General features: G+C 35.1%; 1 protein-coding gene across 1 annotated transcript in view; it reads right to left on the reverse strand.

The window, feature by feature from the left end:
* Positions 1–340: 340 nt before the first annotated feature.
* The window catches only part of LOC150087441 (syntenin-1-like), a 68,305-nt gene continuing 47,190 nt past the window's right edge, over positions 341–21,455 (reverse strand). Inside the window, exons 6-9 of the mRNA XM_090372071.1 lie at positions 17,835–17,976; positions 16,221–16,342; positions 9,730–9,786; positions 341–518 (exon numbers count right to left, since the gene is read on the reverse strand). Coding sequence (XP_090228197.1) covers positions 9,732–9,786; positions 16,221–16,342; positions 17,835–17,976 — 319 coding nt within the window. The 3' untranslated portion in view covers positions 341–518; positions 9,730–9,731. The remainder of the gene's footprint in view (positions 519–9,729; positions 9,787–16,220; positions 16,343–17,834; positions 17,977–21,455) is intronic.

Here is a 21,455-nt window from a genome sequence, read left to right on the forward strand (position 1 = left end):
TGTACATAAACACGAGTATATGAAAGACACTAAGAATTCGTTTCAAAAACAACTCTTTTTAAGAAATCAAAACATATTTTAAAGCAAACTATGATTTTTCACAAATGTGCAGAATATACACAAATAACCCATTCATAATTTTGGATTACTTTTACTTAATGTTACTTTGCTTTAAAAGAATAATCTCTAAAATGTTAAATGCAATTTATAAATTTTAAATTATAAATGAATATATTAATATTCAGTATAAATTCTAATTATATAATACAACATATAATAAAATTTAATAATTTGAAGTTCAAATCTTCAGTCTGGTGAGATCTACAGTACAGTGACATTGATTTATATTCCTGAAGTATCCCCACTCCCCGACCACATACTCTCTTCTAGGTCAGAAATTTTTACATCAGAGAAATTGCAGATCCTGGTCAAAGGGAAAAATCAACTTGAAGGTGCTCTTATCTCTTGATGGTAATGATTTTGCAGAAATAGCACCAATAATTTTGGAATTTAGGAAACTGTAAGCAATAAAAAAAAATTGCATAGTTAAAAAAAAGAACAAAAGAATGATGACAAAGCAACAATAAATTAGAAAATTTATTTATATAGAATGGCAATAAAGTTCCTGGACTGGTGCAATAAAAAGAACAAAGTTTTATTCAAAGTAACTACTACCTGATTTAATGCACTTATTACACTGTTATAAAAGTTTCTGAAAAAGAGTTGGGGAAGGCATCTAGAGAGATTATGTTCAGCTTGGTGGTTGCATTTTTCTTTATGTCCTCAAGATCCTGAAATCTTTTTTTCTTTGATGGCAGTTTTCATCTTGGGAAACAGGAAGTCCTAGATTGTCCTGGTGCTAAATTGGGATCTGTACAATGCCACGTTTCATCAGAATTTTCATCAGAACAGCACAGAATGGGTGGGGTCATTGTTATGCAACAAGAACCAGCTGCCTTTATCTTGAAATTGCAGCTTCACCCGGGAAATGCGCTTCAATAATCTTTGAGGCATCTGTATGTAGAACAGTGTTGACTCTCTCCTCTTCAGGTACAAATTCCTTGTGAACCACACCCTATTTGTCAAAAAACATGATCAGCTTCATCTTTATCCTGAACTTCTTTAAATGAAACTTTTTGGGCTTTGCTCTTGAAGTCTATTGCATGTGCTCTGATGCTTTGTCTCAGGGTTGTTCTGAAACACCCAACACTCATCTTCAGTGACAACAGTCGAGGAAATCAGGATTGTCTTGACAAGTCTGGATGAAGTCTTTGCACAATGACACTTCACTGCTTCTGCTCATCCACGAGTCTGTGTGGCACAAATTTTGCACAACCTTCCTTTTCCCTAAATCGTCAAGCAGAATTTCAATTGTCTCCTTATTCATATCCAACTCATCAGTCATCATTATGAGAGTTGAACAATCTCTCGCTGCAATTTTCCAAACTTCGAACTCTATCCTCATGTCCATTTCTGAACTGCTTATACCTTTCAAACACACTGGTATTACTTAATGTTTTATTACCATAAACAGTTTTTAACATTTCACATTTCTCTGTTTCAGATTTTCCTAGTTTAAAGAAAAATTTGATATTTGTTAATTTCTCCATTGCAAAATCGTGACATGGAACACTAATGGTACTAACAAAACTGGTTGTTACTTGCAACCAGTCAGCCAACTAGACAATCTCCGTATCACCACCTGTTAGAGGAAGTTTGAACTACAACATACCACTTCAATTTGTTTTCAAACTGATTGAACATGACTGACACAGCACCAGTCCAGGAATTTTATTGCTATACATTGTATATAATGGGTGTTCAGAATATATTTAAGAGAACCTCTAAAATGAGTGTTTGAAAAGTGGACTCTGTGTAAGAGTGTACTGAGTCAGAGGGAGAGTAGTATTGGTATTACTAGTGGCAAATGATGCAAGCTTCTACATCAGTCAAACTAAACAAAAAAAAAAAAAAAAAAAAAAAACACTACCTTCCCAATCTATTCACTCTAATAATTCATTTGCCTAATTTTTCTTCAGTTATTCACACTACCCACTATCGCAAAACCAATTTTGGGGTTAAATTTACAAATTTTTGTAATGTAACCCGAAGCCATTCTTCTGAATTTAAATTTATGCCTCTCTGAGCAAGAGAAAGGATTCCATCAACAACCAGCTTACTCAATCCACTCAAAGCCTTCACCACCTCAATCAGATTTCCTTGCAGATGCTTAGTTTCCCCCATCCTGTATTTTGCAGAACTGAAATCTTTCTTTGTAACAGTACTCTTTTTGTTTTTCCCTTCACTTATCTCATTTCTCTTCTCTGCACACTCTTCCTAAAATGGGGTTCCAGAACTGTACACAATACTCAAGATGTGGCCTAACCATTACCTTATACAACAGGACAAACTTTATTTTCTAGTAAATTTCATTGGTTAGACATTTCAAGAATCAACCAGTAAAATAGTATTTTGTGTATCTTAAGTAAAAAATTCTTGAAGCCCAATTTTTATATGATTCTATGTTAGTTTAACAGGTTTACTCACAAACTAACATGAAAGCAACTTTACTATAGAAGTGAACTTGTATTATATAGGAATATGTTTGTATGGGAAGATTTGGATTGTGTAACTGTATATTTTTAATTCAGTAAGCAAAAGTGCTCAAGGAGATATCATTTCATATTCAAATCTTAAATCAATCTGCATTTTGCACAAACTGTCTTCCAATTTCTTTTAATGCTGATTCATCCTCAATTTCCTGTTTATTCATGAATTTAATAGTTATAGAGTTTGATAAGATACTCATTAATGTGTACCAAAAGTAATTACAAAGCAACAAAATCAGATGACATCAAGAATTTCTTACTTATTTTTTTGACAAGGTTTTGGCGCATTATAACCTAGTTGCTAATGCGCCAATAAAACTCAACCAACCATCAAAGATTTCAAACTGTAATCATAAACAGCTAAATCAATGGATCTTGCATATCTAGATTTCTAAAATATATCTTTATTTTAATCAAAGAACAACAAAAACTTGGTTTGGTTATATGAAGTGCACTGGTTAAGAACTCCAATCACCAATACTATCTATGATGGAAGAGGGAATTTCCACAAACAATATTTACCACGAAACAAATGGAATAAATTAATGCTATAATTAAGATGGATTGTGCTGGCAAGGTGCAATCCTACTAACTACCTTAGTACCAAGACATCCAAATATTCAAAATAAAATTAAATCACAAAAAATAAGAAACACAAAGCAACACTCACCTTCAGCAATGCAAACACATGATTCCCTCCTCAAGGAGGAATACTCCTTGAACAGGGAAACATCCCACCAGAGCATGCATGTCACTTTCATAATAAATAAATAGAGCTGAATAAAGACAGGGAACTCACAAGTACCACCTCTTCAAGGGGATATCAATTTTTAGTCTCCAAACAGGATTATATTTCAGCCATTGACTGCTATCCAGCCAAAAGTCAACTAATGTCCCTATATGATCTGAACACAGAAAGACAATAATAGACAAAAAAGGGTAAATTGCAGCCATTATCAATCCATTGCAGAATGGAATCCTCCATCCTGCAGTGGATTGATAATGAACTCAAATCCTTAAGTATGCTACGGCCTACTGCCTTCTATAGGATAAATAAACAAATGTAGCAAACAAAATGTAAATTTCAATGTCAACCCAGCCAACCAAGAGATCTAAACAATATAAAGAATTCCAGAACTAGGGGCCATAAATTCAAATTACAGAGGTTGAGGTTTATATTAATTGCAGGGAGTTCTCTTTTAGCCAGAAAGTTGTTGATTGTTGGGACAAGTTTCCCCTCGCAGGTAGTTGAGGCTGACAGTTTGAATAAATTCAAAATTCAACTGGATAGTTACCTGTATTAGGAAGGAAGCATATAATTTGTATTTTCTTATCTACTTGTTTTTTTTTTTTTTTTTTTTTGCAAGTGCAGCAAAAGCCTGTGGCTTCCTTGGACTATATGGTGAATACTATTACTTTTACTATTATTCTGTACTTCAGACACATTGGTTTGTTAAGGGGAAATCTTTGCTGACCAATTTGGATATTATATGATAGGTTTCATAAAGGAACTGGATGCAAAAAAGCAATTTTGATATCATATACTTGAATTTCAGGAAAGCTTTTGATACTGTTGCACATAAATGACTGCTGTGCAAATTGGAGCAATGTGGCATTAAGGGCAAGTTGCTGCTATGGATAAAGGGATGGGTGAGTGGGAGAAGACAGTGGTAATTTATATATATGATCTTTATTGGCAATGGGTTCGTGATTGGATTGAAAGAGATTGTAAGGACTGTCTTTGAGGTCGCATGGTGCTGAAGGGAATATCAAATCCAAGAGATTAGATTTCTCTCTCATGGGGTGGCAGTTAAGTAGGCTGATACCCAGGATTAATTAATGGACAATACTCTTTGTGGACTAATGTTATTAGCAGAGTCCCCCAAGGTTCTGTGTTGGGCCCATTACTTTTTGTATTTATCAAAGATATTGTTAACGGCATATCAGCATTAATGTCCAAGTTTGCAGATGATAGAAAGGCTGGCAGGATAGTTAATGAGAATGATGGTATGCTACTGCCACAGGATCTAGAAAAGCTAGGCAGATGGGCTGGGAAATGGCAACTGAAGTTTAACATTGACAAATGCAAAGTACTGCATATGGGTGGCAGTAATCCCAGAGTAATGTACTGCATGATACACCACTCTGGGATCTATTTCATTTATCCTACACTCAAGGCAGGGGAAAATGAAATAGACCTGGGAGTAATTGTGCAGTTAGATATGAAGTTCTCTGAGCAGCACAGAGAGGCTGTCAGGTTAACTCATAGGGTTTTTGTTAATGATATACAGAAATTTTGCTAGCATGGATAAGGAGGCGATTATACCATTGTATAAGGCAATGGTCAGGCCACATCTTGAGTATTGCATGCAGGTCTGGAGAACACATTTTAGAAAGGATGTAGAGCTACTGGAACGAGTAGAGAAGGGCAATGAGATTGGTGAGGGGGAACAAAGTGGTGCTAAGAAAGGATTAAGTTCTGCAAATTGCAGTGTATGGAGACTAGGCAACTGTGAGGTGATCTTATTGAGGTGTTTAAGGCTTTGAATCATTTGCACAAGCTCAATGCTGATGGGAATCTTCCTCAAACTCAGAGGAAGAACTGATACTATTAATGCTAATATGCGCAAGCCAATAAAACATTTACTGCATCTCATGTATACAAAATCAAAAGATACAACAAGCAACATGCTGTTACACATAAGTGTTCTATGTATAAATATAGTGCAAGCGCATCAGAAATACATAACTATATCTGAATAAATCAGAATATTAGTAAAACTGCATTGTTTTAAGTATATCTCATATTGAGGCTTATGTCTTAAATGCTTGAGACATAAGTGTTCAAAAAAGCATCCAAGTATTATGCCTTAATGTATTTTTTTTTTTTTTTTTTTTTATGTAAACTCCAAATGTGAGAGGTATTAGAACCTATAGTACTTAGTACCATGCTTGGGTTGGACGTTGAGAAGATGAAAGAAGATATTTGTTGATATTGGACTTGAACGTCTGTAGACTGTAATTTTCAGGAAATACATATAAAGGAAGGTTGTTCCAGAAAACAGCAGTTGAATGAATAAACGAGGAAAATGAAAAGTTGGTTCTGTGAGTTTGAAGTTGGACAGTAAATGGATGTTGGCTGGTGGCTGCACGTGTTCAGACTGTTTTGAAAGAGAGAGCAGGAATTATAGAAGCCAATTCAGAAGAACAGTGCCCATGGAAGTATCTGTAGAAGAGGCATGCAGCAGAAACAGTATGTCTATGAGACAGCAAGTGGAGAAACTCTGTTAGATATGAATCACTAATTAACCTAACTGCCCTCTTCTGAATGGAATCAAGAAGCCTGAGAGAGGTTTTCGGGGCACCACCCCAGATGTGGGAACAATATTCCATGGTAGGGTGGATTTGCAATTTTTACAGGGTGAGCAGCTGTTTCGAAGAAAAGTAACGCCGAGAGCGAAAACCAAGTTTTTTTAGATGCAGAGGAAGCAATATTTGTAATGTGCTTGTGCCAAGAGAGATTAGAAGTCAGGGTAATCCCCAAAAGTGATATATCATTTTGCCTAGAAATTGGAGTGTCACCAAAGATAAGCATAAGAGCAGAAGAATCCTTTTTGCAAGATATAAGACAAGACTGAGTTTTGGAAGGATTGAAATCAACTAAGTTGTCTCTGCCCCACTGGAGAATTACCTGAAGATCCGCATTTAGGGAATTGGTAGCAGATTTTCGAGAAGTTGAAGCTGATTGAGCAGGGCATGGTTTCTCAAAATAGAAAGTGGAATGCAATGTGCGATCATCAGCAAAACTATGGATAGAATTTCCTGTCAATGGAAGAAGGTCATTAATATAAAAGGAAAAGAGTGGGGGAAAGAACTGAACCTTGGGGGGACACCGGCATTAGTGGAGAAGTTAGAAGACAGAAAGCCATCTACCATCACCTTCAGTGAGTGATTAGAGAGAAAACTGGATAACCAATTACAAAAAACAGATGGCAAACCATAAGATGAAAGTTTGTTTAGACCTTTATGCCAAACACGATTGAAAGCATTTGAGATATCAAGAGCAACTACTTGTATTTCACCGAACCTTTCCATTTTAGTCCATAAATGGGTAACATACGCCAGAATACCACCAATGGATCGATAATGACGGAATCCATACTGGCGATCGTTGATCAGACGGAAGTTTTCTAGGTAATTTAAGAGTTGGCAGTTAATGGATTTCTCCATTACTTTAGAAAGAGTAGAAGTAATGCAATGGGACAATAATTGGATGGGAGGGATTTGTCACCCTTTTTAGGAACTGGCTGGATATCAGCAAATTTCCAAGCAGAAGGAAAAATACCTTGGGTATAAGAAAGTGAAAAAGGCGACAAAGAACAGGAGTAAGTTCAGGAGCACAGGTTTTGAGAACAAGTGGAGAAATAACACCGGGACCTGGATCTTTCTTAGCAACAAGATTCATCAAAATCCTTCTGACATCCTTTTGATGGAAGGCCACAGGAAACATTGAATGGAGCGTGTTGGGAATGGAGGGAGGTGTTTTACCAAGATCATTAATACATGAGTTGGAAGAAAAATGGGATGCTAGCAGGTCAGCTTTATGCTTGGCTGAAGTGACAACAGAACCATCTGGTTTGGACAGAGGTGGGAGCAGAGATGGGCAAAAGTTGTGGCCAATAGCTTTGGCAAGAGACCAGAATGCTCGACTACCATTAGTGCAAGAAGCAAGTTTTCTACTCTTAGCCTGTTCAAACTCTAGTTTGGACTGATTAATAACTGCTTTACAATTGTTGCAAGCTTTGGTGTAGGCAGAAAATGAAGCTGAAAAATTAGAAACAAGCCAATTACGATATGCAACGTTCTTCTCTTGAACAGCTTTAGCACATTTATTGGAAAACCAAGGTTTAGATAAAGGACGAGATTTTAAAGAGGAGTTTGGGATAAAGGATTCCATTCCTGCAAGAATAATTTCATTGACACGATCAGAGCAAACGGTGACATCAGAAGTTTTGAAACAGTAATCCGACCAAGGAAAAGAAATCTCACAGGTCATTCCATTTTGTATTCTTGTAATGCCAAACACGAGGTTGGGAATAGCCACGAGATAAAGGCTCCGTTGGAGAAGAGACAATCACCAAGTTGTGATCTGAAGTGCCTAAAGGACCACTCACGTCGACCGTGTACTTAGAAGGGTTGTTTGTTAGAAAAAGATCCAGCGTGTTGGCTGTATGATTAGGATTGTCAGGTATTCTTGTAGGCAAATGAACAATCCGTGCAAGGTCATTAGTAATTGCAAAAGCCTCAGCATCTCAACCAGCTGGGTCGGTGTGACTAGAAAACGGAAGCCAGCTGGAGTTGTGAACATTAAAATCACCAAGGAAAATTACCTCACTGTTATGAAAGTTGGACTGGAGAAAGTCAAGTTGCAAAGAGAGGAAGTTAAGGGCTCCAAGTGATTAGTGGAATTGGGAGAATGGTAGAGACAACGGAGTATATAGGTAGTTGTTCTCAAGTGGTCAATATATGAGTAGTGTGAAACCAGATATATATATATATATATATATATTTTTTTTTTTTTTTTAGTAGTTGTTGGCGCATAGGCTTCTGTGGCCATAATGCACCTCCCAAGGTTTTTGCAGTACATTGATCCAAGGCAGGAATCGAACCCGCGACCTTTGGGTTGCCAGGCACACACTTTATCCACCCGGCTAGCCCGTGAAACCAGATACATATGAAATTAACTGCTCAACTGAATTCCGGGCTATTAGTAGCAATGCTTTGTTTATAGATTGGTACACAATTTTTACAATTTGTTTTTTGCTTGTGCTGTTATTCATGTGCATGGAAAAAACTTTTGACAAAGTTCTGAGGTTTACTCTTCTGATTTACGGCTCAGCCCAAAAGTAAGTGTTCATTTTTAGCTATGAATTTCAGACTTCTACTTTTCAACATTATTATTATGAATTTTTGGAATGTTAAGGATTTCTGAATTTTGTTGTTTCCCAACACTGTGAAAATTATGACAGGCTGACTGCACTCTCTTAAATATAGGTAGAAGTGAAAGCTGAAACAAATGTTTCTAACTTTGGTCTAATTTTACACATCACAATTGGTGAATATCCCTTTCACATTGTCTTACATGATGCAAAAGGGAAATGCATTAAATGAGGTGTGTGATAATAGATGAAAATCAAAAACACTTGTCCCAACTCAGAAACAATACAACTTGAACTCCCCATTCATTTAAAACCATTTGTCTGTATAATATGATTTTTATGTTTCCTTGACCAAAAATTAGAATAGAAAGATTTTCAAGCACATGTTGCCTATATGAATTCAGATCTTTTAATTAATAAATGATATTATTAGAATGAGCAAAAAAATACCAGTAAGAGAAATAATAATAATAAAAAAAAAAAAAAAATCAGAATTCTGCTTAATACTTTGTAGCTTCTGGGGTTTCCAAGAAGTAGCTCCTGTAGTTTCTACCAAGATGTTTAAATGACCATTTTTACCTTAGGTATTTATCTTACATTTCCTGCTAAAATTCACTTAAAAAGGAGACTACCAAAATACAATTTATAGTGTTAACAAGGATTATATAAATTAATTTTTAATTATAAAATTATATAACTGAATCAGAAGTATGACTGCCACTTGTCCACTTTCTATGAGTGGTTTTTCAACATGGCTGCTTCACTGTTGTGGTGTGGCAGTAGACAAATATATATTATTGTGAATATTCAATGCTTATCACAGGATAAGAATGATAAGTGAGGAATTTGTTACAATGATCAGATTACAATGAAAATAACAATAGAGATTCAAGGATAAATAAATAAAATAATTTATGCAAAAACGGTGGAGTGAGGATTAAAAGGCAAGATTGAACTATTCTTGTAACCAATCTCCTCCAGCCAAATCGGACTATTGCACAGCAATTATTCTCAAAATTATAATAATTGTGCATTATAATGATGAAAAATGTTGAATTTTATATCAACAATCAAATAAAAAAAAAAAAAAAAAAAAAATCATATCTTTTTTATTTATCCTTTAACAGTTTCACTTCGCAAAATTTTTATTCAAAAAGATAATTTTCCTGTTGTTTACTAACCTTTATATATCAGGCACTGTGTGATCCATAAGTTTCTTTATTAAACTCCCAGAAATGCTTAAAAAAAAAAAGTTATAAAAAAGTTTATGCTCAGAACTTAACTTTCATAATTCTATAAATTATGAAACTGCAATCAACTAACAATATTATTGGTTACAAATAATTAATGTTAAGTGAGAAAGTATGGCAATTAATTAAACAATGACTGTTACAGACCTGATATAACATTCTAAGACATTCTATGGTCACTAGAATAAGCAAAACGGAAAGGAATGCAATATTTACAGTAATACCCCGAAGTTACGCGATAGGTGGGTCCGACGAAAATCGCGTAAGTCGAATTCGCGTAAGTCGGGGTACAACTTTGCATATAAATACATATAAATTTTGCTTAATTGGGACCAAGGACTAACAAAAACACTAGTTTAGAAGAAAAATATTAATAAAATTGCAGTTATTTATACATATTAATACAAAATATGTATTAAAAAAAACAAATGACTTACGTAAAAAAGTTATTTCGATGTCGATGGCTTCATAAAATCTAACAAATTCGTCTGACGACACAGCGCGTTCTTTTTTTCACGCAGAATTTCTTCGTAGCAAGCTAATAATTTTTTTTATTCCTTGCTTTGTAGCTATAACGCGTTCTTCGTTGGAGGCTATGTTTTCTAAAATTTTTAAGCCCTTTACAATTGAGCCCTTTTCAATTTTCAACCTGTCAAGTTTGCAATTGTCATGTGCTTTTCGCCGTTGCTTCATTTAGGCCTGTAGCACATGCAATATCACATGGTCTTTCATTTCGCTCAAAGCGTTTCACAATTTCATATTTTTTCTTTATCGACAGAGGCGGACTGGCCATAAGGGCCAGTGTAACCCTGGTGGGCCAGTGTGATTTTGGCCATAAACCATAGTATGAGGCCACTATAAATTTTCCCGGGTAAGAATCTTTGACCCAGACCGCCTCTGTTTATTGCTTTATAATTGCTTTTCTTTTTCTCTCTGATTCTGCAGTGTCTTCACCAGGACGCTTCCTTTTCACACCTTTTAATTAAGTATTTTACTCATTTTTAGGGAATAAAGCACAATTACAAAACGAGGAGGCACGCTGGATACGCATAAACAAAGCTGCGCGCATGTAGCAACTGAATAAACAACACCATAAAGGCAGAGATACACTATTAACACCTCACATTTCTAGGGGTTACTACCATAAAACAATAAAAATCCAGTTGCGTTTCTGCTAGTGAAATCTGTTATAAACTGGTAGTAAACTCGATCTAATTGCATTTGCGATTATACCGATAGCTGGAATTGTGTTGGTTTTTACATTATTATGGTGAAATGTGTTTCCCCTTCACTGATATAAAAAACATAAAAGCAACAAAGTTGAATTTTGTTCATCTTTCGCTCTCATTCTCCGCCGTCGCACCGTATATGGATAACATATGAAAAACGACCTTGAAGATAGTGGGCGGCAGCGTTGCCAAACGAAAAAAATCAAGAACCGCGTAACTCCGAGTTCGCGTAAGTCGGGGTAGCGTAAGTCGGGGTATTACTGTACTATACAGTAAATAAGCAATTTATAATCTCTTACATTTCTGGGAATAGGGTTTATTAGAGTAAGTACTTCCACCCACCCACCCACACATATATATATATATATATATATATATATATATATATATAATCTATTATAAAATATTGGAATAGATGTTAAAGGTATATCAGATTATCAATAATTAGCTGCATAATCATTGTTTTATTTCATTCTATTTTATATTTTTATTTTATTGCTAATTATATGTTTATTTCTAGGGTATAGCAATGCAAACCAACACAGGCTACCTTAGTCTTTATAGGTTCTTTTGGCCTTATAGCCAGCTTAGTACTTTTATGCCAATGTTTTAATACACTTTGAGTACCTATATAGTACCAATTATACTCTTACAGTAGTAATTAAACACTGGTGTTCAAAGAAAGTGCATCAACCCTTAAAATTGTAATTGTCGTCCGAATAACGTAAGTATAAGGCAATATTTATTACGGATTGATCAGATAAGAATGACACATGTAAGTAACGACGTAATATTGCATCAGCTGTTACTTTCAGCTATATAAGCACGCTCTGCAAGAGTTGCAGTCAATCCTTGCTTGTGCCAGGATGGAGAGTTAAGTGCAATTGATGCCATGAAGAAAGAATGATATTGTTGCTTTATGTGAGGAAAGATTTTCTTTCCATCATACTCCTTACAGAGTGTCTTGTAATCAGTCAACAGTGAGTAGATTTCTTTCCAAACTCGAGAATACTGGTTCTGCTGATAGGAAAAAAGGAACTGGATGCAAATGAGTATGTCAAAGCAGGACCGCGTTTTGAAGCGCTTATGCCTTAAAAACCATAAAACTTCTTTGTTTGCGCTGAAAAGGAAATGGGAAGAACATACATGAGTGGTAGCAAGTGCAGTAACAGTCAGAAGACACCTCTTCAAAAATGGAGCTGTAGCCCGTCGTCCTAAGAAGAAGCCCCTCCTCACACAAAAAATGAAAAAGGCCAATTAATTTGGTGTAAGGAGTGCCAAATGGACCCCCGGGCAGTGGAAGTCAGTTATTTTCTCGGATGGGAAGAAATTCAACCTGCATGGCTCTGATGGGAGACAAACGATTTGCCGTAGATATGGTGAAGAATACCATCCACTTTATGGTGTCTACAGTGAAATTTCCTACCAGCCAAATGATATGGGGGTGCATTTTGTATCACGGAGCAGGTCACATGCAGTTTATAAAAAGGTTCCATAAATGACAATGGATACCTGGCTATATTTGAAGGCAAATTGCTGCCAACCATTAGAGACCTCTTCAACCTGTCAAGTAACTGCATCTTTCAGGACAACTCTGCTCCTTGTTATCGGGCAAAAAGTGTAAGTAGGCACTTCTGTATTTACTTTAGCTTCATTTCTGCATTAGAGACTCAACAGTAATGCTTTAGCATTACTGTCGAGTCTCTAATGCAGAAATTTACTTTAGCAGTATTTACAGTATTTACTTTAGCTTCATTTCTGCATTAGAGACTCGACAGTAATGTGTTTACATTTGTTATGGGTGAAAAAATGGTTGGAAGAACAATTCATTACAACTCTGAGCTGGCCAGGAAACAGCCTGGACCTGAATTCTATAGAGACCTGTTGGCATCGTGTGGAATCTACAGTTGTCAGAAAGAAACCAAAGACCCTTTGTGAACTTCAGGAAGCCATAATTCGTGTTTGGAACCACGAACTATCAGTTGATTATCTTCAGAAATTGATCTTGTCAATGCCTTCATGGTGTGTTGCCGTCATTAGGGCCAGAGGCGGTTCAACTAAATATTAGTTTGCACCCGGTGAACTTTTCATTTTGTTTTCCATTTAAAATGATAAACTGAAGCAAACTGAGGGTGTCTGATAACATTTCAGCCATAATTGCCATGTTTACCAAAACTGTTGTATAAAGGTTGCAAATGCTCCATTTTGGAATACGAATATTACTCATCTTTGCCTTAACTATTAATAAATAACTTTTGTTTATATTTCTATTTTTGATGCTAGTCATTAATGTAACATACCATCACGAAAAAAGCTTAGAAATGTGAAATTCCAAGGTGATGCACTTTCTTTGAACACTAGTGTATATACATATATATGGAATGAAAGCTTTTAATTAAAAAAAAAAAAAAAAGGAAAAATTATCATAAATAGAACAGAAAAGAAAAAGATACAGAAAATTAGTACTGTAAACACCAGTGGCTGATTAATGCACATTCCACTAACTGCTGCTTATAATAACTAAGATAAAAACAAATAAAATACATGCCAGTAGCATGGCAAACCATTCGAGTGAAAATATAAATGAATCATAGATAATAACACAAAACAAAAGTGGGAGTGAAGAAAAGGGTATTGCAGAAGAAAAGCTACTAAAATAATTTAGAAAAGCCAAAATATACAATACCAAAATATATTTTAGAAAATGCCAATTAATTGAAAATTTAGTAGCCCACTGTCTGATAGCACTAGGTCCAAATTATGTGAAATATCGCTAAAAAGAAGACAAACACTATCTACAACACTGGATCAACATATTTAAATAAAATAAAACAGACTGACCATTATTAACACCCCAATAATGGTCAGGGGAATCAATGCCTTTCGAACATTAGACAAATCCACACACATATGAACCAATCGATCGATCTGCAAATACAATGGATTTGAATAATGGTGGCCTTTATGCAGTGAAAAATTATAATTATAGAATTATAATAGAAAATTATAATATTTTTTTTTTTATGAAAACCCCAAACGCGAAAGGTATCAAAACCTATAGTACTTACTAATTTTATTTATCTTCTTATTTTCTGTTCTTTTTGTGATATTTTTCCCTTTTTTTTTATTTAGTTAAAAGTTTTCATTCTATTATTCATGATAGTAGTGAGCGATATGTTAAAGCGTGCTTGTACCACCCTCTATACTAATTTTCCCTATATATTCTGATTTAACATTGTCTTTGTGAAAAACCCAAGTTTCTGGGAAAAAAGCCATGCTGTCCTTGTTTGAGACCAATTAACTTTGTCATATTATGAAAACTGCTCATAAAAATTCCTTATATCATTGATGCCCAGCAGTCATCCTTATTTTCTTAGAATCAGCTCTTGGTGGACTTACTAGTACTAGAAATGTGAATACCTTTCATACAGTCATATCTGGTAGATCTAGTTTGAGACTGAAAACAACTTCTTGCAAATGAAGATGATAAAAACTGTTAGATAAGCCATTACATTTAAAATTAGGAAAACTTATAGACATTTCTGTCCAGAAAACACTTTCAGGACACCAGTACAAAACAATGAAAACCTAGACAAATCCTGGAAAACTGGGATTAATAAATAACGTATAAATATTAATAATAATATAGCCATAATTATGAGAGCATCCTTAGATTCAGGGGAGGTTCTCATGGACTGGAGATGTGCAAATCTATCCCCAATTCACAAAGGTGATACAAATAATTATAGATCAGTTAGTTTAACTTCTGTTCTGGAAAAAATAATGGATTCACTGGTTAAAGAAGCGATGCAGGATCAACTAGACAAGACTGCAGTAATAGTTCAGACACAGCATTGGTTTGTTAAGGGGAAGTCTTGTCTGACCAATTTGATTGGATACTATGATGTGGTCAGAAAGGAACTGGACACAAAATATAATTTGATATATACTTCAATTTCAGAAAAGCATTTGATACTGTTGCACATGTAAGACTGAGTGACTGTACAAATTGGAGCGGTATGGCATTAAGGGCAAGTTTCTGCAATGGATAAAGGGATGGTTGAGTGGGAGATGGCAGAGAGTGGTAAACTGAAAATTCTCCACATGGACTAATGTTATTAGTGGAGTCTTCCAGGGTTCGGTGCTGAGCCCATTGTTGTTTTGTGTATCTATCAATGATATTGATGAAGGTATATCAGGCTTAATGTCCAAGTTTGGAGATGATATAAAGGTTGGCAACCTTTTTTAATGAGAGTAAAGACAGTATGCTACTGCAACAGGATCTAGAAAAGTTAGTCAGATGGGAAGAGGCAACTGAAGTTTAACATTGACAAATGCAAAGTACTGCATATGGGTAGCAGTAACCCAAGAGAAATGTACCAACTGTGTGGTACTACACTCAGGAAAGTGGAGAATGAAAAAGACCTGGGGTTAATTGTGCAGTCAGATATGAAGTTCTCTGAGCAATGCAGAGACGGGGTGCCAGAGCAGGTCATGGAGTTTTGTCGATGATATATAGGAATTTTGCTAGCAGAGACAAGGAGGTGATTATCCATTTGTATAAGGCAATGGTCAGGCCACACCTTGAGTACTGTGTACAGGTCTGGAGGCCTCATTTTAGGAAGGATGTAGAGTTGCTAGAATGAGTACAGAGAAGGGAAACAGATTGGTGAGAGGAATAAAGGGGTGCTGTTATAAATAAAGAGATAAAAGGGGTGCTGTTATAAATAGGAATAAAGAGAGGCTTAAGTTCTGCAAGTTGCAGCGCCTGGAGAGTAGACATATGCGAGGTGATCTGATTGAGGTGTATATAAGGCCTTGAAGGGTTTGAACAGGCTCAATGCTGATGGGATACTTCTGCTTGTCCAGTTTAAGAACCTAAGGGGGCATAGATTCAAATTGAGGAAAAACAGTTGTAGAATAGATGTGAGGAAGTTTGCCTTTAGCCAGTGAGTAGTTGATTGCTGGAACAGACTTCCATCTGTTGTTGTGGAAGTTGATAGCTTAAATAAATTTAAGGCTGGACAAACATTTGGAGTGACTGAATGGGTGAAATGGAAAGTTTTTTTTGGTTTTTTTTGTTGATGTTGTATAAGCTTGCTTTTTTTGCATCATATGCCTCAACTAATGCTAATATTACTTATTATGTAATCTTAGTAACACAAAATCAAAGATACAACAACTACTACTTACTGCTTTATCATGTGATTATAAACAAAATCAGGCATGATTGTCAAGGTAACAATATCACCACCTTCTTCTAAAATAGAATTGATTTCTTTATCTTTTAGCCCTATAACATTCTGTCCATTCACCTAAAGGGAAGTTATAGTAACAAAATTAATATTCAAACCCTTTTATACACTTATGCATAAAAATAATTATACATAATCTTATATGTTAATTTAAACTTTATATGAGGTGATATTCAGAAGTTTCAAGGCTAATAAAAAATGAAAAATAGCTACATGAAATTCACTTCGGATCATTAACACTCACGTGTGAAGCCACTTTAAGAAGATTTCACTTACAAGCTGTTCTATGGCATAACCCTTGAAGTAATACTCCCACCCACACAGGACATATCTAGCAATTAGAGAAAGCACTTCTGAAACACCTACAAAAATGTTTGTTATCCTTTGCATTTCCACTTTTGATTTTTGTTGATTTTACAAAATATCATTAAAACTCTCCTTCAGTTTAAACTGGAGGGAAGATTTAATGACATTTTGGGGAAACCCCCCCCCCCCAAAATACTGGAGCTAGGGATAAAGAGGTGGGGATCAGGATCATGTTGTTCTTTTCCAGAATTCCAGAATTCGTCACCAAAATACTCGCATAGTTACACTCCTTCAGTATAATCTATAACCATCTATTGGCAAAACTCCACCTCGTCATCACACATATTGCCACAGCCATGTAAATATGGAAATTTTAGAGTAGAGTTTCATATAATCTTTAAACTCTAAATTTGGGTTTCAGCAATTATCTGGGCATACTCAAGGAATTTATGTATACACTATATTACCAACAGCCTGATGGTACCCCCCCCTTCCCCCAAAGTGGAGTACCTTCATTGGAGTTTGCTTCACTTGCCAATCATCTTTCAGACTCTGGATCAGACATGATGGTCCAACCATTCCCCACCAACTTAACTGACATTATTTCAACCTTGTTCTGCAGCCATGTTAAAGATCACAGTTTATCAAATTACAGCAGAAAATATCATAGAAATGAAGAAAACTATTGCCAAAACTGACACTGAAAACAGTGTCAGTTTTTCTTACAAGAACCTGGTAAGAAACCAACTGTCAATGTGTATTGCATGCAATTCAAGGTATGCATGTAGATTTTTTTTTTTTTTTTTTTTTTTTTAATATGGCAATAAAAGATCAGTTTACTCTAAACAACAATAGGACAAATCCATTTTCTCTATTGTGCTTTTACACATTTACAAACTGCTAATCAGTTTCTCCCATATAGCCATATTTTGTTTACAACACATTGACATGTGTTGTAAAAAAAACATAAGTCTATCTCCTTTGCATTACTGAGACTTGTCATGCTCAACATGTTTTAAGTGATATCTTGTCTAATACAATGAGCAACACTTTGTCTGATCTTCAAAACAAGATACTGCCAATTTTTTAACACTTTATTATCCTATTCAAGACCTTAAAGCGATCTGAGAGAGAGAAAAAGAGACTAACTTGGATCACTGGATATCCATCTTAATTGATATTCATGTCTAATGTGGTGATTTTAATAAAAACTGAATAAGCAATCAAAAAACATTTTACTGTATACCTCTAATAAATAATGATTTATCAGCAGTCCATTCCGAGCAGCTGAAGAATCTTTCACTAGAGATGTAATTTTTCCATTTTTGAAGAGAAATCCCAAGTAACCGGCACTATCCTTGTGTAGTGTAACAGTGCGCTCAAATGGCCTATAAGAAATTGGAATGAAACTCATCAAATATGGGACTATAGTCCCTTGTTATTTTTCTTATTTTATAAAGAATCAATTTTAACAGTATTTACAATACATTAACAAGTAAGATTTTTACTATTAGACTTATCATTACATTCCTCGCCACTTAAATAAATTTGCTTATTTTTACAATTCATAAACATAACAGAATTTAGCAAATATGACATTCCTCTGTATGAGTCAAGCTCAAGTGCATGCATGCACGCACACACTTTCCTCCGCAAAGAAATAAACAAGTCTCCTATTTAAGAGTTAAATTTGGTTCAGTCTTAGCATGCTTGAATTACTGCCACTATTGAGACAATTTTTTTTTAGTTACAAAGACTGATACTTTTGTCTACTGTGTCATTCTACATTGTGAATCATCTGCAAACTTCGACATTAAGCCTGATATACCTTCATCAATATCATTGATAAATATACAAAACAACAGTGGACCTATCACCGAACCCTGTGGGATTCCACTAATAACATTAGTCCAAGAAAAGCAGCACCACTGATTACCACCCTCTGTCTTTTCCCACTTAACCATCCTTTTATCCATTGTAGCAACTTGTACTCCAATTGTACAAATTGGAGCAATACCATTCTGCTCCAATTTGTACAATAGTCTTCCATGCGCAACAGTGTCAAAAGCTTTCCTGAAATCCAAATATATGATATCAAAATTATTTTTTGCATCCAGTTCCTTTGTAACCACATCATAATATCCTATCAAATTTGTCAGACAAGACTTTCCCTTAACAAACCCATTCTGTGTCTGAATTATTGCTGCAGTCTTGTCTAGACGATCCTGCAATGCATCTTTAACCAGTGACTCCATTATTTTACCCGGAACAGAAGTTAAACTAACTGGTCTGTAATTACTTGTGTCACCCTTCGATCCCCCTTTGTGAATTGGGGATACCATTTTCACATCTCCAGTCACTGGGGACCTCCCCTGAGTCCAAGGATCTCTCATAATTATGGCTAAGGGTTTGCTTAGTTGCTTTTCCACCTCCTTTAATATAACTGGATAGATTCCATCCACCAAGAGAGAAATAGACAAAAGGCCACAGGTTCCCCACCCCTGGTCTAAGTCTCCCTTGCCATGTGTTATTATCAATCAAAACTTTGTTATAACTTCTTAAAAATGCAAACAGAGCTGGCCCACAAAAACAAAGTTGGGCAGCTCTATTCAGACTTCATTGGATGACTGATCCAGATTTGCTAATTGTCATTGCTCTCTCTGAAAAGCTTGGGTTTTGTTAGTGTAACTGTTAGTTAGTTAAGGAATACTTTCTGTTAGGATAGCAGCATTCCAGTAAACAGCTGATAATGGGAGGTGCCATTATGAACTGTCTACCATTACTGGAAAGCTTTTTGCGATACTGCATGAAAACATTGTAATCCAGCCTTTGATTATTCAAGAGAAAAATGATATATAACCAAAGAGAAAATTGCACTAAACTCATTCTGCTCTACTTAAAGTTGCCATTTTACTGTGTACATTACATGTATTACCAACCACTTGTGAAACTTTTAATTACTAATAAATTCAGTCATGAATAAAAATTTCAAGACTGCAGCTTTCAATCAATGCTTATTATGTTTTACTATTTCAAAATACACGAAGTTAAAAGCTTGCATTATAATAGTTAACTCTGTAGAAGAATGACTTTTCTTATACTAAACTGAAGATTTCACTAAATGGTGGTTACACAAAATTACATCAAGAAACTTTCTTATAAGAGTCTGTATTTAATTAGGATTAAAATAATTTATTTATATAAATAATTAAGGAAACTGTCACTGTTTTCAAATTTGTGGATAATTATGATTTTTTCCACCTCTAGTGATTCAGTTTATTTCTCGCCATAGCCATAATCAACAAGGTATTTTAAAAGCATAATAAAAACACAAGGAAACACTACCATCTGTCCAGAAAAGGCAGGACTCAGGATTTTAGCAAACTACAAACTGCAAAAAAAAAAAACCCTCAGTCGTGGGTTTAAAACCATGTTATATGGGACTACGAAAAAGTGCAAAAAGAAGGGGGGGGGGGGTTCTTAGCTCCATTTCCACAACTATCATTCAATAAGACTGTATTTTGACTAATATTATCACTGATATAATCACCATGCATTCCTATCTTCCCAAGAATGATGCCTTAACATACTATATATTCTGTTCTTCTCTTTCAGTTAAGGTGCCGTATTAGAAAGGAAACAAAAAACATCTATGCAATGGCATAGATCTCTCATACAAAATGCTTGCCATACAATGAGTGTCTTAGTACTGCACTGCTTCAAATAAATTAGCATTAGCATAATAAACAGCCCTTCCCTATTGACTTAGAGAGGTACTGTTCATTTGAATGTAGGCTGCTCTTTCCTCCCTCCCTCAAAGCAGTGTTGTATTACTTCAAGTAATCAGTACTTTTTCTAGTGAGATAAAAATGAATTACAGAAGTACTGGTATTATTCAAATATGAAGAGCTCTCCACCTTCACAACAAGCTACCTCTATTTCGCAGTATGAGTCCTTGTCACTGTGGGAGACACTTTCCTGAAAAGCACTACAGTTGGCAAGACTAAAGTCCTACAGAAAATAGGGGGTGGGGGTTTGAGGAAACAATAATTATGCCAATAAAATATATGAAAAAGTCAATAAATTTCATTTTCCATTTATATTATACAATATAAAAATGATAAGATTGACAATATAATAAGAAAAACAAGAACCAACAATATGTACACACATCACTTTCAGGGGACATATTGAAGAATAATAAAAATGTTAATTTATATTACTATATAACAAACATGGTAATCTTAAAAGCATTACAAAATCAAGTCAAAAATACATTCAGGAAAAATGTAAAATGTTAGTCATAACATTAAAATCTACAGGGAGGTGGAGAGTCCTTACGTAACTGTATATATCAGGAGTTGCCAACTCACTAATTTGTGTATAAAATAATTATTTCAGTTTTGTAATTTTGTAAATTCATTTGACATTTAAAGAATCAATCATATTACTGAATACCTTTCTTGACGTTCTATAATGAAAGGAAATAAAAATATAATAATATTAATATTACTATTAATATAATTTAAGCATAACACTATATATCGGGGGATCAAAAATTGGCAGTCTGCATCTGGACTGTGAGTGGACTAAACAGAGGTCAGTAATTTGTGCATAAAACTATTGCCAGAAATACCTGTGCACAGATCTGTCAAATCAAAGTGAAGGGGAAATGTGCTCTTATCATCATTGCTAAAGAGGGACCAACTTACTATTAACTGCATTTTTAATATTTTGATAGAGTCATCTATTTTTCAAAGACATGCTTGCACGCAGGCTATAAATAAGAACTTCTCAGGCTTTATACAGGATCACTGTGGTTTAGACAAGACGTAATTTTATTTAGATATATAATACTGCCATTAGA

This window comes from Mastigoproctus giganteus, chromosome 4 (genome assembly GCF_048544385.1).
Source record: "Mastigoproctus giganteus isolate SK-2022 chromosome 4, ASM4854438v1, whole genome shotgun sequence".
NCBI lineage: Eukaryota > Metazoa > Arthropoda > Arachnida > Uropygi > Thelyphonidae > Mastigoproctus > Mastigoproctus giganteus.